An 18,972-nucleotide genomic window follows, 5' to 3' on the forward strand; every position below is an offset into this window, starting at 1 on the left:
TGAAGAAAACCTTTACTCTCTGCCCTGAACAGTGGGAATATATGGCATGTGAGAGATTAAAGTGTTCACTTTTATGCAGTAACATTCCCGTATTATGGAAATTTAGGAGACTATCATAAAAATCAAAGTTAAATACAGTGCACATTGAGTTTTACTGCTTTAGATACCAGGTAATTAATATCTTGTTAAGTTGCTGGTAAACATGGTAGCCTAGTGAGTATACTGATAACCCACAGTGACCAGAAATGCCACTTGCCCTATAATGCCCTTAATTGTAGTAAAGACTGGTCACAGCAGTGAGAAAGCTTAAGAAAAAGCCCTTGGTCAAACTAGATTTTAATAGATTGTCATCTTTTCTCCTTTGAGTTAGTATGTGGAAAAGAATTCTTTATTTTTTAAAATGCAGAACAATCAAAAGAAGCTATCCTGTTGATATCATGCTTTGTCTTTGTCAAAGAACATCTCTATTAAGTAAACTTAAGACACAAAAATGATTTATAATCCTTTTTAGAGCAGATGCACTTAAGTATAAAGCATGTTACCGAAAATGTACTGGAGAAAAAAAGTTTGAAAATTTGGATTTGGTTGGAGACTTGTCATTTTCTGTCTCATAGAGCCAAACTTACTGAGTGGCACTGCCCATAGTGTGAACAGAAGAGGCGTAAAAAGACGAGACCTAGACATTGAAGAGCTTAGAGAGATCCTTTCTTCTCTCCTACCGTTTGTGCGAATTGAACACATCTTACCTATAAACAGTGAAGTCCTAAGTGATGCGGTAAGTTCCTTTCTTCATTTTCTTTCATGAAAAGAAAATGCACCAAAATGTACAGGTTTATCTTTTTTTTTTTTTTTTTTAATCATTGTACTTAATTTCTACTAATAGAGTATGGTGAAACTGTAAAGTCCTTGAGGACAGAAACAGACGTGTGTTTTGTACCATATTGTGTCCCCCGTGTTGGCCACTGGCACAAATGTTTGGTGAATGAGAGTTGAGTGGGTATAGCAGTCTGACTTTTGCAAGAAGATAGGCTAGGGGGAGGTACTTTAGCCATTTATCAGTGTAGATCAAGTAGATCTTACTCACAAAGGAAAGGGTAGAGATTACTTCTGGAGACTTTTACACAGCAATAAATCAGGGAGAAGAGAAGGAGATTGGTTCAATGTGAAAAGGATGACTGAATCTTATGATCGTATTTCAGTTAAAAAGTAATGGAGCTGGTCATATTACTTACATAGTTTTTTTAAAGTGAAATTTTTAACTAACAGAATTGCTTGAATTAATGGATATGAAAAATAAATATTATAAATATTACTTCTTCACATGTTGGTTTATAACTTTAATGCAATGCTTACAGACATGATAGTGTTTTCAACTGCTCAGGAACATAAGTCATCTGGAAAAAAATGATAAGAATTTTGTTTCATTGCATACAAGTGTTTTATTTATTTGTTTATTTTCTTTTGAAGTTTTTGTTGAAATTCTCGTTAGTTAACATACAGTGTAATACTCATTTCAGGTGAGGAATTTCATGATTCTTCACTTACATACAACACCCAGTGGTCATCACAACAAGTGCATTTCTTAATCCCCATCACCTATTTCACCCATCCCCCCCTCCCACCTCCCTTCTGGTAACCATCAGTTTGTCCTCTGTAGTTAAGATTCTGTTTCTTGGTTTTCCTCCCTCCCCCCTGCCAATGTTCATTTGTTTGTTTGATAAGAATTTTTTTTAAGTTCTCTAAAGAGCACATAATGAAGGAGGGCTAACTCTTCCAGAATTTAAAATATATTTTTAGGGGTGCCTGTCTGGCTCAGTTGGTAAAGCATGCAACTCTTGATCTCAGGGTCATGAGTTCAAGCCCCATGTTGGGCCTAGAGCTTACTTTAAAAAACAAAAACAGAAACAAAAAAAAAACCCTCTAACTTGAGATGCTAGCAAAACAGAAAAGACAAAATAGCCCAGAAAAAGATCCTCATTAATATTTAACAATTAAACATATAATAATCTATCAGATATCAGTGAATCATTGTGGTGCTAGACTAGCTGGTGTGCTGGGGGAGTTCGTGTAAAGTTAAACCTTCGGGCGCCTGGATGGCTCAGTTGGTTAAGCGACTGCCTTTGGCTCAGGTCATGATCCTGGAGTCCTGGGATTGAGTCCCACATCAGGCTCCCTGCTCAGCAGGGAGTCTGCTTCTCCCTCTGACCCTCCTCCCTCTCATGCTCTCTGTCTCTCATTCTCTCTCTCTCGCAAATAAATAAAATCTTAAAAAAATAAAAAAAAATAAAGTTAAACCTTCATTTCACTTGCACACAAAATTAATCCCTGTTAGATTGCAGAATTAAATATTAAATTGAAACATGGAAAAAGTAGAAGAAAATAATGAAATATTTATGATAATTATGATTAGAAAAAAATGTTCAGTCTCACTAGTAATCACACACACCAAAGAAGGCAAAATAAAGCCATAAGTTACTATTTTTTTCACCTATTAAGTCAGTATTTTTTGAAATAATATTACCATCCCATAGGGGAAGTATAACTGATACATTAGTAGCATTGTCCTTAAATATTTGGAAACTGCTCAAATGTCCAATAGCAGAAAAAATAAAAGTAAACTATAGGACAACTACTCAACAGAATATTTTGCTGCCTTGAACAGTGGTTATAGAGACTAATATAGCAACATGAAAAATGCTAATGATGGAATATAATTTCAGAAAGAAGGATACAAAATAATGTGTTTTTATGTATTCTAGAATTCAATTATGTAAAGATCCATTTGAAAAAGACTGGCAGGAGGGCGCCTGGGTGGCTCAGTTGGTTAAGCGACTGCCTTCGGCTCAGGTCATGATCCTGGAGTCCCAGGATCGAGTCCCGCATCAGGCTTCCTGCTCAGCAGGGAGTCTGCTTCTCCCTCTGACCCTCCTCCCTCTCATGCTCTCTGTCTCTCATTGTCTCTCTCGCAAATAAATAAAATCTTAAAAAGAAAAAAAAAATAACCTTTTAAAAAAAAAAAAGACTGGCAGGAAATATATAAGTATTATTACAGTTGAGTAGATTAGAGTTATGAGTTTTTCTCTGTTTTCTAAATACTATCTAATGCTGTATAATGCTGTATTTTATTAATTAAAAACAATTTTAACTGGGCTCCTGGGTGGCTTAGTGGGTTAAGCATCTGCCTTCAGCTCAGGTCATGATCCCAGGGTCCTGGGATCGAGTTCCACATTGGGCTCCCTGCTCAGCTGGGAGTCTGCTTCTCCCTCTACCCCTCCCCCCTGCTCATAATCTCTCTCTCTCTCTCTCTCTCTCAAATAAAACCTTAAAAACAATTTTAACTAATGCAGCAAATAGACATTTATTATATTTAACAAGAGTAATATTTGACACAAAACAATGTGTGGTTCTGGTTTTGTTTGTTTTTTTACAGTACTTGGTTTTATTTAAAACCTGGGGGACTCCTGGGTGGCTCAGTCAGTTAAGCATCTGCCTTCGGCTCAGATTATGATCCTGGGGTCCTGGAATTGAGCCTTGTGTTGGGCTCCCTGCTCAATGGGGAGTCTACTCCTTCTGCCCGTACCCTTCCCCCCCACTCGTGCTCTCTCTCGCTATTGATCTCTCTCAAATAAATAAATAAGGGGGCGCCTGGGTGGCTCAGTTGGTTAAGCGACTGCCTTCGGCTCAGGTCATGATCCTGGAGTCCCGGGATCAAGTCCCTCATCGGGCTCCCTGCTCGGCAGGGAGTCTGCTTCTCCCTCTGACCCTCCTCCCTCTCATGCTCTCTGTCTCAAATAAATAAATAAAATCTTTAAAAATAAATAAATAAATAAATAAATAAAATCTTTTTTAAAAAAACCTGGGACACAGGGGCGTCTAGGTGGCTCAGTCCATTAAGCGTCTGCCTTCAGCTCAAGTCATGATCCCAGCGTCCTAGGATGGAGCCCCGCTTCAGGCTCCCTGCTCAACGGGGAGTCTCTTCTCCCTCTCCCTCTGCCTCCCCCACTTGTGCACACGCGCATGAGATCTCTCTCTCTCTCTAATAAGTCTTTAAAAAAAAAACCTGGGACACAAACCAAGGTTTGTGAGCCCTGATTTTGGTTTAGAAAGATAATTTAGAACTTTGGTTTAGTAGACTTAGAAAAATTACATATCTCTCTTCTTAATTCCGTGCTTTGCCCAGAAGTCCCCAGTGAAAGTTTGCTAATAATAGCTGTTAAGCATAAAACACTCTTAGTGCGTGCTGAGCACTGTGCTGAGTGCATTACCTGTATTACCATCATTAATCCTCACAGCCACCTTAATGAGCTATAGGTAACTTGATTTATTTTCTCCTAGCATAGACGAGGAAACAAGGCCACCACATTTAGTTAGTCATGCAGAGTCCTGTCTCCAGGGTCATCTGGGAGCCCTTAAAGTGAGGTCCAGATGAAAGGACATGTCCATGCTCACATGGCTATTAAATGGGGACTTAGTGATCTGTGTCCAGTCTGCCTCCCCTAGAGCTCCTGTCCCTAACCACCAGGCAGACTGCCTGCATCCTTGTACTCTAGATATAGGCCCAAGAAGATGTTCTTGCTTTGTCTTGAGGTGGATGGGGTGGGGATGGAATCCGTTTCTAAATGAGTAAGGGAAAAAAAATAGAAATTGGTTTTTATTAAAAGTTCTGAAAGCTAATCCAACTCACTGTATTTTTAATTACTATAGCTCTTGTTTTAAAAGCATCATTTTAAAATGGTGGCTCAGTTGGTTGAGCAACTGCTTTCCACTTAGGTCATGATCCCGGAGTCCTGGGATCAAGTCCCACATTGGGCTCCCGGATCAGCGGGGAGCCTCCTTCTCCCTCTGACCCTCTCCCCTCTTATGCTGTTTCTTTCTCTCTCTCTCTCAAATAAATAAATAAATAAAATCTTTAAATAAATAAATAAATAAAAGCGTCATTCCGGGGGCACCTAGGTGGCTCAGTCGTTAAGTGTCTGCCTTTGGCTCAGGTCATGATCCCAGGGTCCTGGGATCGAGCCCCACATCAGGGTCCCTGCTTGGCAGGAAGCCTGCTGCTCCCTCTCCCACTCCCCCTGCTTGTGTCCCCTCTCTCGCTGTGTCTCTCTCTGTCAAATAAATAAATAAAAACTTTAAAAAAATAAAAATAAAAGCATCATTCCCCTGTATAGAGAAAAGTGGTACATTATAGTACCTTTTTATTGCTGAATCCTTTAAATATTCTTAAACATTTAGAGTATTTTGAAATTTCACATATATTCCTAAATTTTCATGATTTATAGGTGTAATTATTTTTTATCTTAATAGTATTCTAGGTCTACACAAATCTTTATAGTTCATCTAAAAATAATTTTTTTTCAAGATGAAAAGAGGCTTGATTAGTACTCCTCCATCAGATATGCTTCCTACAACAGAAGGTGGAAAATCAAATGCCTGGTTACGGCAAAAAAATGCTGGAATATATGTTCGTCCTCGACTCTTCTCTCCCTATGTGGAGGAAGCGAAGGTAATGAAAATCATTTTAAGATATTAGAGTACATTTTATGAACTAGCGCAAAGATACTCATTGTGGTACTGTAAACATTTAGAAATCGCTTAAATATCCAGTAATAGGGAAAATGAAAGTAAACTCTAGTTCAACTATTCACGGGAATAGTTTTCTGAAATGTTTAATTATCAAGCGTATTTTTATAACTTAGGTCATGTTGAATTGCATTTTACATTTTTCTCATCTTAGTTGTGTTGCAAATTGTTAATTTGGAAAAAAATAAATTTTACTGAAATGATAGTATTTTGTGATCTTCAAGATGGGAAAAATGTTCTGAAAGAAAATTGCACACATTTTGTCTTTCTTAAACTAAAGAAATGACATGGTTTCTTATAATGTGTTTCTGTAATGGCTGACTGTTGGAAATTATGTTTAGTTTGAGAATAAGTGCACAAAACTAAGATAAAATTTCAGGCTTATTAAGTAAATTGTGTATTATAATATGAAGAATTCCAAGAAAATATGGTAATGTGAAAATGGAATACTGTGATGTTTATTAGCTGTATTTGGCCATTAGAACTTTGGGATGGCCTTTTGAGGAACTGACTGACACTCTTTGAAAGTCAGAAATCACCCTTAATTAAGCTTTGTGAAACAAATTAACAGGCAACACATTGTGTTTCGTTATAGAATTAAGTTACCTTAATTTTTTTTTCTCATTTTGATTGCCAGAGCTCCTAGCTTAAGATATGCGAAAGGATTTCTGAAAAGTTAATTTTATTGAGTAGGTCAATAATCTACCTCTTATTGAGTGGTTGACACTTTAAATAATCTAAAATAGGAAAAAAGTAAAATGGTTGGGTCTGGTTTTTCGGAAATAAGTTCAGTGCTTAACAGCACGCAAGTAGCAGAGGCCTTTACCAAAGGTTGTGTCTGGTGATAAAAGAAAAGGTCTGTAATAAATGATCCTGCATTCTGCTCTGTCTCAGAATGGGGCAGCGGGAGCTAATCAGATAGTCCTCCTGGGACTTCCCTGTTTCCTGATGGCTGAACCCACACTTAAATAGATAATTGCCCCCAGGAAATGTGGAAGGGTTTATACATCGTTTTGGCCATTCTGTAGTTTGTTGAGATTCATCTGAAACTAAATTAACAATTGGGTTTATATGTAGGTCTGTTGAATTTAAAATCAATCTTCAGTATTTTGTATTTTGAGCATTTGTTGTTGGATCTGATATTTAGCTCATGTATAGATTGTTTTTATAGTAACTTTAGGTATAATTTCCTTCTGACTAATTTTATACATTCAAATTTCGAATACTTTAATTAAAAGCAAACAATCAGAAGATAATTATTTCTTTTCCAAGATGATACAGAAAGATTCTTAGGGGTTCTTTCTCGTTTTACTATTAATTTTAAGCTTCATGCACTGAAAACAATAAATTCCTTTTTTATATGATGAAGGCTATAATCTTTCTCCAAACGTGATTTACAGAGATGAGTTGACAGATTCTCTTAATACTGAATCATTATTTCAGTCAGTGCTGGATGAGATGATGGTGGAGCAAACAGATCTTGTGCGTTTGCGAATGGTTAGAATGTCCAACGTGCCAGACACACTTTACATGGTCAACACCGCCGTGCCACAGTGCTGTCACATGATGAGCCACCAGCAGATCAGCAGTCACCAGTCAAGCCCTCCTTCAGTCGTAGCCAATGAAATTCCAGGTGAGACGGTAGCCTTCTGTCGGGCATTTATATTAAATGAATAATCTGATCATTTGTGTAGCCTTTTGTATGTGCTAATTCTCTCCACTTTCCAGTGCCCATTCTGCATTGTTCTCGTTAAAGAATTAGTACTTACTAAGCTAGGGTTTTTTGTTTCATATTTTATTCTCCAGTGTGTACAGGTTTTCCGGTTAGCCCTGGGTTTCCCAACCTTGGTGGTCTTGACACAATTCCTTGTTGGAGGGGCCGTCCTGTGCACCGAAGGGTGTTCAGCAGCATCCTGGGCCCATACCCACGAGGTGCCCAATAGCATGTGCACACACGCATGCGCACCGCACGCACGCACGCCTTTGTGACGACCTTTTGGAAACATTTTTATGTTTCTAGACATTGCTAAATGTGCTCTGTGGGGCAAAATCGCTTGCTGTTGGGAACCACTAGTTCAAAGGAATTCAGATTTTTCATCACCATAAAGCATGCTCACATAAGACTCTGAGGAGAGTTATAAACTTGTATCTTCCAATCTAGACATGTCTCCCAAATGCAATCACTGTTGGTTTCCTAGAGATCCATCCAGCGCCCCAGGATCTGCTCTGTGAATTCTGTTGTAGCGCAGGCTTCTGTCATGACTTTGAGGAAATTTTTTCCTTGACCTTAGTTAGAGATATAACTGTTATGTCCAAAAATTTCTGAGCATCAGTTAATGTTGATTTTAACCAAAGGATGCTAGTGTCAGGTTTTGAGGTAAAATCCACAGTGATCTGGGGGTCAGAAATTTTATAGAAATTTACCAATTTACCAATTACCACCACAGGATTCAAAAACATCAGCAGACTGTAGCATTAGTAGAAATGGCACTGTTCGTTTTCTGCTTATAAATGTCTGTTTCAATAAAGGACAAATAAAAGAATAAAGGAACTATTAATTGAACACATACATTTTACTCTGGGACTGATGTCTGATCAGTTGTTGGCCTTATCACATTTAGCCACTGTGGGCAAAATATTGACAATCATTTATTTGAAAAGTATACAACAGGGGGAGCCTGGCTGGCTCAGTCGTTGAGCGTCTGCCTTCGGCTCAGGTCATGATCCCAAGGTCCTGGGATCGAACCCCGCATCCGGCTCCCTGCTCCGCAGGAAGCCTGCTTCTCCCTCTCCCACTCCCCCTGCTTGTGTTCCCTCTCTCGCTGTGTCTCTCTCTGTCAAATAAATAAATAAAATCTTTAAAAAATAAATAAATAAATAAAAAGTATACAACAGTAGGAAAAGAAATACTACTATAGCTGATTTGTGCAGATATTGAAGCTATGGTCATTAGCCTGGTTTTATCAGCTTGAGTTAATACAATTGAATAGCAGCATAATTTAATCTTAAAACTGAACCTAAAAAGCCCAGAGATGTTCACAATTAAGTATGTTCAGAAAAATAAGACTTGTCTTTGTTGTCTTATTTAACAAGACCTGGTCCTATTCTGGTGTTACCTGATTCTTCCCTCTTCCTTGCTCACCTCACCCTAAGGAAGGCCCTATAGCTTTATTGGAGAAGATGCCAATAAGGCTCATATCCTGGCTCTGCCACTTTATTTGTGTGACTTTTGACAAGATAACTACTTCCCTGAGCATTAATTTCCTTGTCTGCGAAATGGTTATAATATCTCCTTTCTAGGGTTGTTACAAAGATTTGAGGAAGTACCATGAGTAAGATGCTTAGGAGTTCGCCTGGCACAAAGTAAACATTCAGTAAATGATAGCTCCCCTTTCCCCAGAAATAATAGCCATGGCCAGTCTAGTCAGTTTGTCTCTTAGATATTTATAGACGGTGTCCCCAATTCCCCAGCCCCCTGCTACAGCCTTAGTCCAGGTTCCTAACTGGTGTTCCTGCCTCTAACCTAACTCCCATTCTGGCCTTTACACCAGGGCTCAGCAGACATTTTCCAGAAGGGCCATTTGGTAGATATTTTAGGCTTTGTTGGCTCTGCAGTCCCCATCGCAGCTACTTAACTCTACCATCAGAAGCACCAGAGACACTACCTAAACAAGTTGGTGTAACTGTGTGTCAGTAAAACTATATTTACAAACCAGGTGGCAGGCTTGATTCAGCCTCCAGGCTGTAGTTTGCCATCCCCTGCTTTACCCTGCTCTCAGAGTATGCTTACTGCCTCACCGCTCTCCTCTGATCCTGTCATTCCCCTGTACAAGCGACTCCCTGTAGTTCTTACCGTGACATGCAGGGTCATTCATGATCTGCTACCCATCTTTCTCGCCTTCTCTCTTCCTACTCTTCCTGCTTGTACCTCTGAACCCTAAGCTACTAGTGATGCCCATTGCTCGTGCCATGCTGTCACCTGCCCATTTGACACATGCCTGGTCCTTCTGCTCGAGACACGTGCCTTCACTCTACTTTCTTAACTGCCTGGTTTTCTCTTTTTCCAGACTCAGATTCCCCTCCTCTAGGCAGCATATAAATTACTATGTTTCCAGGAAATTAAAATGCTATCAACAAATGTATAAGAAGATTCTAATGCAGAACACATGCTTTCTTTCTTGTGCTCAGTGGGTGGTCTTGCATGCAGCTCCGATCTTTTGTGAACCAACCCTTTCTTTTTTCAGTTCCTCGTCTCCTCATTATGAAAGACATGGTCAGACGTCTGCAGGAACTCCGGCACACTGAGCAGGTGCAGAGAGCCTACGCACTCAACTGTGGGGAAGGCGCCACGGTCAGCTACGAAATTCAAATTCGAGTGTTAAGAGAGTTTGGTCTCGCGGACGCTGCTGCAGAGCTCTTGCAGGTGGGGATGGCATTCGACTAGGTGCAATAGGGAGACTTGATCATTGTGCAGAAGTTATTTCAGACCTCTCAAGGAGCCCTCACGGCGTGCGTCTGTTTCTTAGCGCATTCCCTTTCGCTGCCTTGAGGGACTGTGATAGCCTGGAAGTCCTGTCCTGTCCAAGGCACCCATCCCCCCGCCCCGCCCTCTGTAGAGACCGTATGTAGGGTGGATGGAGCGCACAGGCTCTGGAGGGAGAGCTGAATTTATATCTTGGCTCTGCTGCTTATCAGTTAGTTAGTTTGAGCCAACCACATAACCACTCCGAGTGTCAGTTTCCATAGCAGTAGAGTGGATGTTGTGAAGATAAGAGGTGCCGTGTGTAAGCAGCTGTGTCTCTTGTGCCTAATAGGCCCGCTAAAAGTTCATGGTGTGCATCCCCATCGAAGGTGAAAGAGGAAGTAGAAAATTCTGACCCTCCACTGCTCTCTGTACCTCTTTGGGTCTCTAGATTTCAGGTTGTGGCCTACTACCAGACTTAACAGATCTGCCAGATGCCCCTTTTCTTCCTCTCCCCTCCTCCAGATAATAAGAAATTTTTTGCAGGAAGTTAAAAATCCTATAAGCTTGAGAATCAAGGAATGAGTGCTTTTTTGTTTTTTCTTTAACGAGCAGGGAAAAAACTCATTTCTTACCAAGTACCAGAGCAGTATCATCGGTTTTGCGATGAAGGAAAACGTGTAAAGTGGTCTGTTCACAGTCGCGAAATCAGAGCCTAAAATAAAATTTTATTTTGTCTGGTCAAGTGATTGGATTTTTTTTGCCCCTGACTCCAGACTTGTTTAGCCTGAGTCTTCAAAGGGAATGTGGTTGTGGTGTTTACAGGGCAGCAGGCCGTTCTTGATTTTCATTTTTTGCCGTGGTTTCCATCCCTGAAATAGAGTCTTGTTATCTATTCATTTCTTTTCCTTTTGCCATTCTAAATTGTATCTTAATTTGATATCTTAAGATGTATAAAAGTTTTATAAATTAAATATTCTTATATAATGTTTATCAAAATACTAATCAAACTGAGTCATACATAACAGGTAAAGATTAGCATTTTATAGTTATTTCAGACAGAGTGGAGATGTTGTCAGAAAATTCTAGGAGGATCCTCACTTGTATGCCTTTTCTTCCTTTGGTACTTAATTTTATTTTCTCAGCAAAGACACGTTTGAGTTAGGTTTTATTTCCTGCTTTTGCATTATCACGTGATCTTGCAAGAGATAACTGATCTGATTGCTGGAATATTTAGTTAAGCAGCTCTCCTTGATAGCCATATCTTAGGCTGCAGAGCCTCCACTGTATCCTTTTGTGCTGTTACTAAGGTAATTTTTTCTTGGGCTTCTGGCCTCGAGGAATATGTTGTGCCTTATACTCTTGCTGAATGTGGTTTTCTCAGGATCTCACTTAATGCTCTCAACCTGTAAATTTCTATCTAGGAAATTTGCTAATAAATGTCCTTTTTGTTTGTTTGTTTAAATCTTTCTTAGAATCCTCACAAGTTCTTTCCGGATGAACGTTTTGGGGATGAAAGTCCACTCTTGACAATGAGACAGTCCGGGAGATGTCGTGTTAACAGTACCCCCACTGCAGAAACCATGTTTACAGATCTGGACTCTTTTGTGGCCTTCCATCCACCCTTGCCCCCCCCACCACCTCCATACCACCCCCCAGCTACCCCAATCCATAACCAGCTCAAAGCAGGCTGGAAACAAAGACCTCCCAGCCAGCACCCTTCACGTTCGTTCTCCTATCCCTGTAATCATTCGCTGTTTCACTCCAGAACGGCCCCTAAAGCCGGCCCCGCTCCAGTCTACTTGCCAGGTGTTAGAGCTGCAGCACCTGATTGCACCACCACCACAGGACCGGGGAGACAGACCGTGGCCGCCGCCGCCGCCGCCGCCCCCCCTTCGGCAGCAGTAGCATGTGAGAAACCAGTGGTAAGTTAGCACTTCGCTGATTTACCTGAAATAAAATGTTCCTGGAATATTAGAAGCAATTTCCCTGACCCCAGGATCCCTGCTGGGACTCAGCAATGCCCAGGGGTGTTATCGACAAGCTGAGGGCTTAGACTGCAGGGCTGTGGAAAAGAGAGAGAAGGATAATGGAGCAGAGTGGGAGCGTGGGGGAGAGACGGCGTGTGCGTCGGGGCTAGTTGGTACCTTCCTTGTCTTCGTGTTCATTGCGGGTACTCAGAGGGGGTCACGTTACTGGGCGGTGCCAGTGGATGTTACCAGTTTAGTGATGTTCCGTTCAAGCACATGTCTAGAAGCTGCCCTCATTTCTATAGAATCTACTCTTCCACCAAATGCTTTGATGGGCCGGGAAGGGGAAGTTATTTATAGCTGTGTATACTGTCGGGAGCCATGTGGTGAAAGACTCCCAGCTCAGAAAATGGACAGATAATCAGTCCTTCGGCCTGGCAGCCTGTTCCATCAGAGCGCACATTTGCCTGGGGGTCACAGTAGCTAGCGTCAGGACCTAGTAAACTAAGCAATAATTCCTGGTCGATTTGCATTGTATTGGAGGTTGAATTTCTGTTTATATAATACCTTTGGGGAAAAAAAAAACAGTAGTGATTTTTGAACCTTCCTGCTCAGTCACACGTTGTCCGTCAGTGGTTTTCAATAGAAAAACAAAAGATACATATATTAGTTCAGGGAATCTTTATTAAAATATGACTTTCTGGACATTGGACTAGTGTACACCTTGGGTCAAATTACGATCCTTCCTTACCTTATACCCTTCTACCTACTCTCCCTGCTGTCCCCCCAAGCCCCTAAAAAAGAAGAAACAGTAGGGATTGGTAGTGTTTGATAGGCCAAATTTCCATCCTTTTGGCCTTGCCCTCAGTTCCACAATTTCAAAAGTTCTACTACTTTTGATTTTAAATAAAATTCCCTTTAAAGGTAATTTATTTGTATGTTCATTGCAGTCTTTTTTTTTTTTTTTTTTTAAGATTTTATTTTTAAGTAATCTCTGCACCCACCGCGGGGCTTCAACTCACAACCCTGAGATCAAGAGTTATACATTCCAGGTGCCCCACTGTAGTCTTGATTATAATAAAGAGAAATTGGAAACAACCTTAATGTCAGCAGTGGGAGAATGGCTAAATAAGCCATGATTCATCAATACAGTGCAATATTATGCTGTCATTTAAATAGTAACCTCAAAATTTAGTGACAGACTTATATATGTACTACATTTTGTGAAAAATAATATATGAGCAGAGAAAAAAAAAAAAAAACACCTCAAAATGTTAACAGTGGTTATCGCAGTAGGGAAGATTAGTGGGGTTTTTTTGTTTTGTTTTTGTGGCCTTTATGATTTTCTATGTTGTAATCTTTTTTTTAGATTTTTAAAATGTATTTATTTTAGAGAGCACGTGAGCAAGCACGGGGGCGGGAGGGGAAGAGGCAGAGGGAGAGAGACAAGCAGGCTCCACGCTGAGCCCGACATGAGGCTCGATCCCACGACCCTGAGATCATGACCTGAGCCAAAATCAAAAGTCAGACACTTAACTGACTGAGACACCCAGGCGCCCTTATAGTGTTATCATTCTTAAAAATAAGCATGTATCACTTTTATAATGAGGAAGCAAAACCAGTGAACATCATTGGTACAAAGAGGGAGTCGTGGGCCTTTTTCTTTTAACCCTCCCTTTTCTTCTCTCTCTTGGCAGTATACACAACCTGTGCTAAATGATCTAATGCCAGACATCGCCATGGGTGTTTCCACACTGTCACTTAAGGACAGGAGGCTTCCAGAACTGGCTGTAGACACAGAGCTAAGCCAGTCCGTTTCTGAAGTAGGACCAGGGCCTCCCCAGCATCTGTCATGTATTCCACAGAGGCATACGCACACATCTCGAAAGAAACACACACTAGAGCAAAAAGCAGATGCTCGAGAAAATCAGCAGGAATATCCGGATTTCTATGACTTCTCAAATGCTGCTTGCAGACCTTCTACGCCTGCTCCTGGCCGACGCACCCCTTCCCCTTCGCAAGGTGGATATTTTGGTCCTGATTTATATAGCCACAATAAGGCATCACCAAGTGGCTTAAAGTCAGCCTACCTACCTAGCCAGACCTCTCCGAAAAAGCAGGAAGAAGCTAGGAGAGAATATCCACTTTCCCCTGACGGGCATCTTCACAGACAAAAGAATGAGCCAATCCACCTTGATGTTGTTGAGCAGCCACCCCAGCGGTCAGACTTTCCTTTGGCAGCCCCAGAAAATGTTGGCAGTGGTCCAGCCCACGTCAGGGGACGAACAGCAGTAGAAACTGACTTGACTTTTGGGCTGACTCCCAACAGACCCCCACATCCTGCATGCGGCTCTGAAGTTCCGGAAGAGCAATCCAATAGGAGACTGGTGGACAGCGAGTCCCTGGGCCACAGAGCTCAGCGAAATACCGATTTAGAAAGGGAAGATTCAATAAGCAGGGGAAGGAGGTCACCAAGCAAGCCAGACTTCCTCTACAAAAAGTCTGCCCTCTGAGAGCAACCTCCAAGTCGTCTGTGCCTGAGATGTGAAACATCCCATTTTATGATGTAACCCGACAACTTAGAGACCAGTTTATCGATGCCAGCTAACTCAGTTTCACGTTATTTTATTCTAGTTTTTGTATATACATGTTTATGAGACGTGGCATGCTACGAGGGTTCTTTTGAATGCTGCATCTGTCTGTTTTGTGTTTGAACAGTTGTGTGGGGAAGCATTTTTAAGAGCAAGCAAGCTGGCACTTTTTTTTTCCTCTTTACAAATGATGGAATTTTTTTGCACTTGTACATTTATTTTATCTGTATTGATTTTTTATCAGTATGTCAAACTTTATTGCCACATTTAAAGGAACCGTATTTTCATACTTTTTTGCATTTTACCTTTCATCTACCAGTTTCCACGTGCATTGGACTGCACACTAAGATGTATTTTCTTATGAAATAGTTCTGTGCTTATTTTTTAATTATAGAAATTCCAAAGAACAGCACATCAAAATGCTCCTCTCTCTTTGGTAATTGTTTTAGTTCAGAAATCTTCCTGCTCGATCTCCATTAAGTCTAATATCATTCTTCCTTAACAAGTCTTGGGAGCTGGTCTTCATTTCTCCAGCGGGAGTCCAGTCAGGATCCTGACGTTTTCTGGTTCAGTAAAGAACCGAAAGGAGCAAAGCCTTTTGTGCCCGGGCTGAAGCTGTAGCGTTGTTCACCGTGTGGGCGCCGTCAGAATCCCCGCTGATGCTGGTCGTGCGCATTAGCCTAGCGCTAGATGAGGTTCTCAAGACCTTGGATTTCTTGGAATCCTAAAGCAGCGGAAATAGCGAAGTAACTTAAGGGTTGCCCGACGGGATTTCGGGTTCTGAGCGCCGACTCTCCAGCCGAGACGGGAAATGACTGCTGCTGCCTTCAGTTTTCTTGCTCTCTGTGGGAAAAAAAACAAAAGGGCTTCAGTCTTACGGATGTCATTTGGTGTTTGTAAGCCTATGTTTTCTTTTAAATGTTTTTCAAAGTTTGTCTGAATTTTGGTGTCCTAAAAAAGTTGTTGAAGGATGCATAATGCTTTGTCACCAAAAAAGAAACCTTTTTTTTTTTTTTTCCAGTGAAACACTACATGTCCTACTTGAACTCCACTGGGGACGCTGGTTTGGGATTTTACTGAACCACTGAGCACATGGGATCTTTTAAGATCCTCTCCCTTTGAAGGGCAATGTGTGAGCTAAGGACTGTTTTTTTTCTTACTCTCCAATGTAAATATATTAGTATTTGAGTTTTTAAATCACTTCAACATTATTTGAGCATTCACTTTGTATTTTTACAAACACATACACGTACACAGCCGTAGCACTTAGAAGAAAGGGACTTGCCGAACATTCCCTCATGGGAAGGATGTCTGGGAGCCTCTTTTCTACGTATGTATATATATATAAAACTATGAATCACTCACACTCACTCTAAAACTATGCAGGGCTAGGGAGCCTTTACAAGCTACCATATAAATGAATTACATGCACTTTTAAGTAAATAGGTTTCTATTGGGCGTCAACAACTCTGATTTCTCCCGAAGCTGTAGTTTCTCTTAACAGTCTTTCCTACTTTACCCTGTGGATATACACTCAGGAATAATCTGACATTTTAAAAAATCCTAACAGTAGGTAGTCTCAAAGACGGGGAGCATGTCAGTCTATCTGCGTTCACCGGCACAGCGCTGCCCCGCGTTCTGCCTGCCTCGTTAGCTACTACTCGCGTGGTCGTCGATGCTGGTGGTGGTGCGTGCATAGCCTCGCGCCTCCCGGAGCGCACGCTCGTCCCCTGGGAGGTTGGCTAGCATCGCCTTGGAGGCTCCTTGTTTTAAAGATAGAAAAACATAGGACTCTATGCTCATTTTTAGGAGGTTTGACTCTGTAATAGATGATGGTGTCTTTTGAAGCCTATTTCAGTCTGTCTCTCTTCAGAAACAAAATTGTTAATTCCATCATATTCCTTAATGTGTATTTATATACATGTATCGACATGAGTTATTTTGATATAGTTTTAAATTTCTCTTCTGAATTCAGACTGTACTGTGCTGGTACTGCAAAGAAGAGTGAGTAGAGCTAATTTGGGTGGGGAAGAGCTTTCTCATCTCTGACCTGTGTTTTTTAAAATGTTAGACAAGAGCTGTTTGATGTCACACCATTCATTTTCCTGAAAACTTATTAAATATTCTTTCATATCCCCCAAACATAAAAATAAGTGGCCACTGTTCCTACTTTAATTTATGAAGTTTGCTTTTAATAATTTAGTAGCTGATCTGACTAAACTGTGTATAGAGAGGGACTTGCTTTAATCAGTGGGACTGTGGACTGGTGGGACTTGCAGAAGGTAAGCAGGTGCAGCTTGTGTATGCTAGGGCAGGCGTCTGTGGACTTCTGATGTATCTTGTGAAGGATGGTGGCTAAGGTAGGTTGCATAGCTGTGTGCCTCTGGCTCTTGAGCCCACCTCTCCAATCTTCTGCAACGCTTACTTGGCATTAAAATTCTGTTAATGCTGTACTAAAATAAATGTGAAGTCTGAGTTAAGATTGCTCTTAGGAAAAAAAAGTATGTATAATATAAACTTTAGGCCACAGGACCTGGCATTTCACTTGGTTTAGAAATTTCATGAGAACCAAATCTCAAAATACCAGATCTCCTCTCGAGGCCACGGACAATCAGGCCGTCAGACAATCGCCACCTTCAGTGCCCGCCATATTGCGGTTTAGAGGACTACCATTTAGCTCCTCGAGCGGGAAGAGAAGACCCATGTTTCTTCAAGATGCTGTTGGTTCTCTCCTTATATTTTTGTTTTAGTTTTGTGATTTTGATGGATAAGTTCAAAGTCACCTGTGACTCAAGAAGAAATAGCAGCATGAAAGGCAAAAATTACCAGTGGAAAGCAGCTGTTTCAGTTTTCCATGCACCACAGCCTTCCTCCCCTGCCCCATTAGGTCCTTATAGGCACACGCCCCTAGACCTAAGCTCTCCTGGCGTTTCCAGAACCAGTTGGATTTTAAGGATTTTTAACAGGTTCTTTATATTTGAGTCTTTTTGTAGAGCTGTCTGTGAAACTTTACCTAATTCTTGGTTTTGCGTCCTCAACAACTCTTATTACTACAGTTGCCACCTATTGTTGGGTTTTCTCTTGACTGGTTTTTGACGTTCTGGTAGCAGGCAGCCCTTGTGCACGTGAACGTGGGTGATGCTGCAGAGCGTGACCGGGGCGGCGGGGGCCGCGCGCCGGTCTCTGCCGGGGAAGCGGGAACACTTCTCAGTAACTACTCAGCAAAATAGGTATTTTCATAATGTGTAATCCACCTTTCAGGGGGAAACGTGTTTCATGAAACACTTGTAAGACACTTGTTTTGCAATTCTGAGGCATTCGTGTTTTTACCTTAGGAATGAACTCAAAGGGAAATGTTTATTTGACTTTTTTTTTTTTTTTTTTTTTTTGGTTGACTTTCAACTTTCAGTTGAAAGTTACTATTAAAGCAGCAGTGATGGGTGCTGTTCCCGGTTCTGCAATGGTTTACTTTGTCTACTAAGTGGTTTACTTTCAAACCTCCTCACACATAACCTTACTAAAAACGAGTTACCGTCACACACTAAAAAGTATTTTTACTATTTTCCATTAACACTGTTGTATGAACAATGTTTTATGAAATGTTAAGTTGTCTTTTTGTCCTGTAGATTGCAATAGCTGTTATATAATTGTTTAATCAGCAAGTCTTTGGATTTCTTTTTTTCCTCTAGAAAACCCTCAGACCGTGTGTCAATCTTCCACGTTCTGAATATTATAATAGAAAGATTACTTGCAAGTGTGTGTCTTGAAAATAACCTCTCGTGTCTGTGTGTTTACGTGGGTTCTAAGAGACAAGATAAGCTCTGGAAGCTTCATGGTGTACCTACGCGTGACTGTGTATCTGGGTTCCATGGGCAGGTGGTATGGAATCCTGCTCTCAGATGGGGTGGCTGGAAGATAACGCTCCCTGAACCCCCTTGCTGTTCGTGTACCACATCTGTCGGTCAGAGAGGCGGCACCCTCTGCAACACTGCAGTCCTTGTGGTCGTGCTGTTACCGGTGTAAAGTCAAGTGCCTTCAATGCTAAAGGCTCAGAAATTTTTCTTAAACTGATTCCATGTCCTATGCAAGTGTTTTCTACAACCTGCATAACCAGTACTTTGTAAAACTTGTTTACGCTTCAATTGTACATAGTGTTTTTTAAAGAAATATATAGTATTTTTATTTAGGTACCTCCAAACTTGAATTCGTCTGTGTGAAGCATTGTAAAATGATACATTTCTCTTTTGAGTATCATTACGGTTGTACAAAGGTTTCCACTGGTTCTATTTTTCTACTGTTACTGATAAGCATGTAGCACTGACTTTATCCTACATATAGTTGGCATTTCAAATAAATGGCTTGTATAGAA

The 18,972-nt window shown here is 40.9% G+C and overlaps 1 protein-coding gene across 2 annotated transcripts in view; it reads left to right on the forward strand.

The window, feature by feature from the left end:
• BTBD7 (BTB domain containing 7) overlaps positions 1–18,972 on the forward strand; it is a 55,798-nt gene extending 36,826 nt beyond the window's left edge. Inside the window, exons 5-10 of one of the 2 annotated variants that reach the window (XM_034993069.1) lie at positions 615–775; positions 5,360–5,503; positions 7,024–7,213; positions 9,825–10,003; positions 11,518–11,967; positions 13,710–18,972. In XM_034993069.1, the coding sequence (XP_034848960.1) occupies positions 615–775; positions 5,360–5,503; positions 7,024–7,213; positions 9,825–10,003; positions 11,518–11,967; positions 13,710–14,525 (1,940 nt within the window). In that variant the 3' untranslated portion in view covers positions 14,526–18,972. The remainder of the gene's footprint in view (positions 1–614; positions 776–5,359; positions 5,504–7,023; positions 7,214–9,824; positions 10,004–11,517; positions 11,968–13,709) is intronic. The other variant, XM_034993070.1, reaches the window with a different exon arrangement.

Source organism: Mirounga leonina, unplaced genomic scaffold, assembly GCF_011800145.1.
Source record: "Mirounga leonina isolate KUSES-001 unplaced genomic scaffold, KU_Mleo_1.0 Mir_82, whole genome shotgun sequence".
NCBI lineage: Eukaryota > Metazoa > Chordata > Mammalia > Carnivora > Phocidae > Mirounga > Mirounga leonina.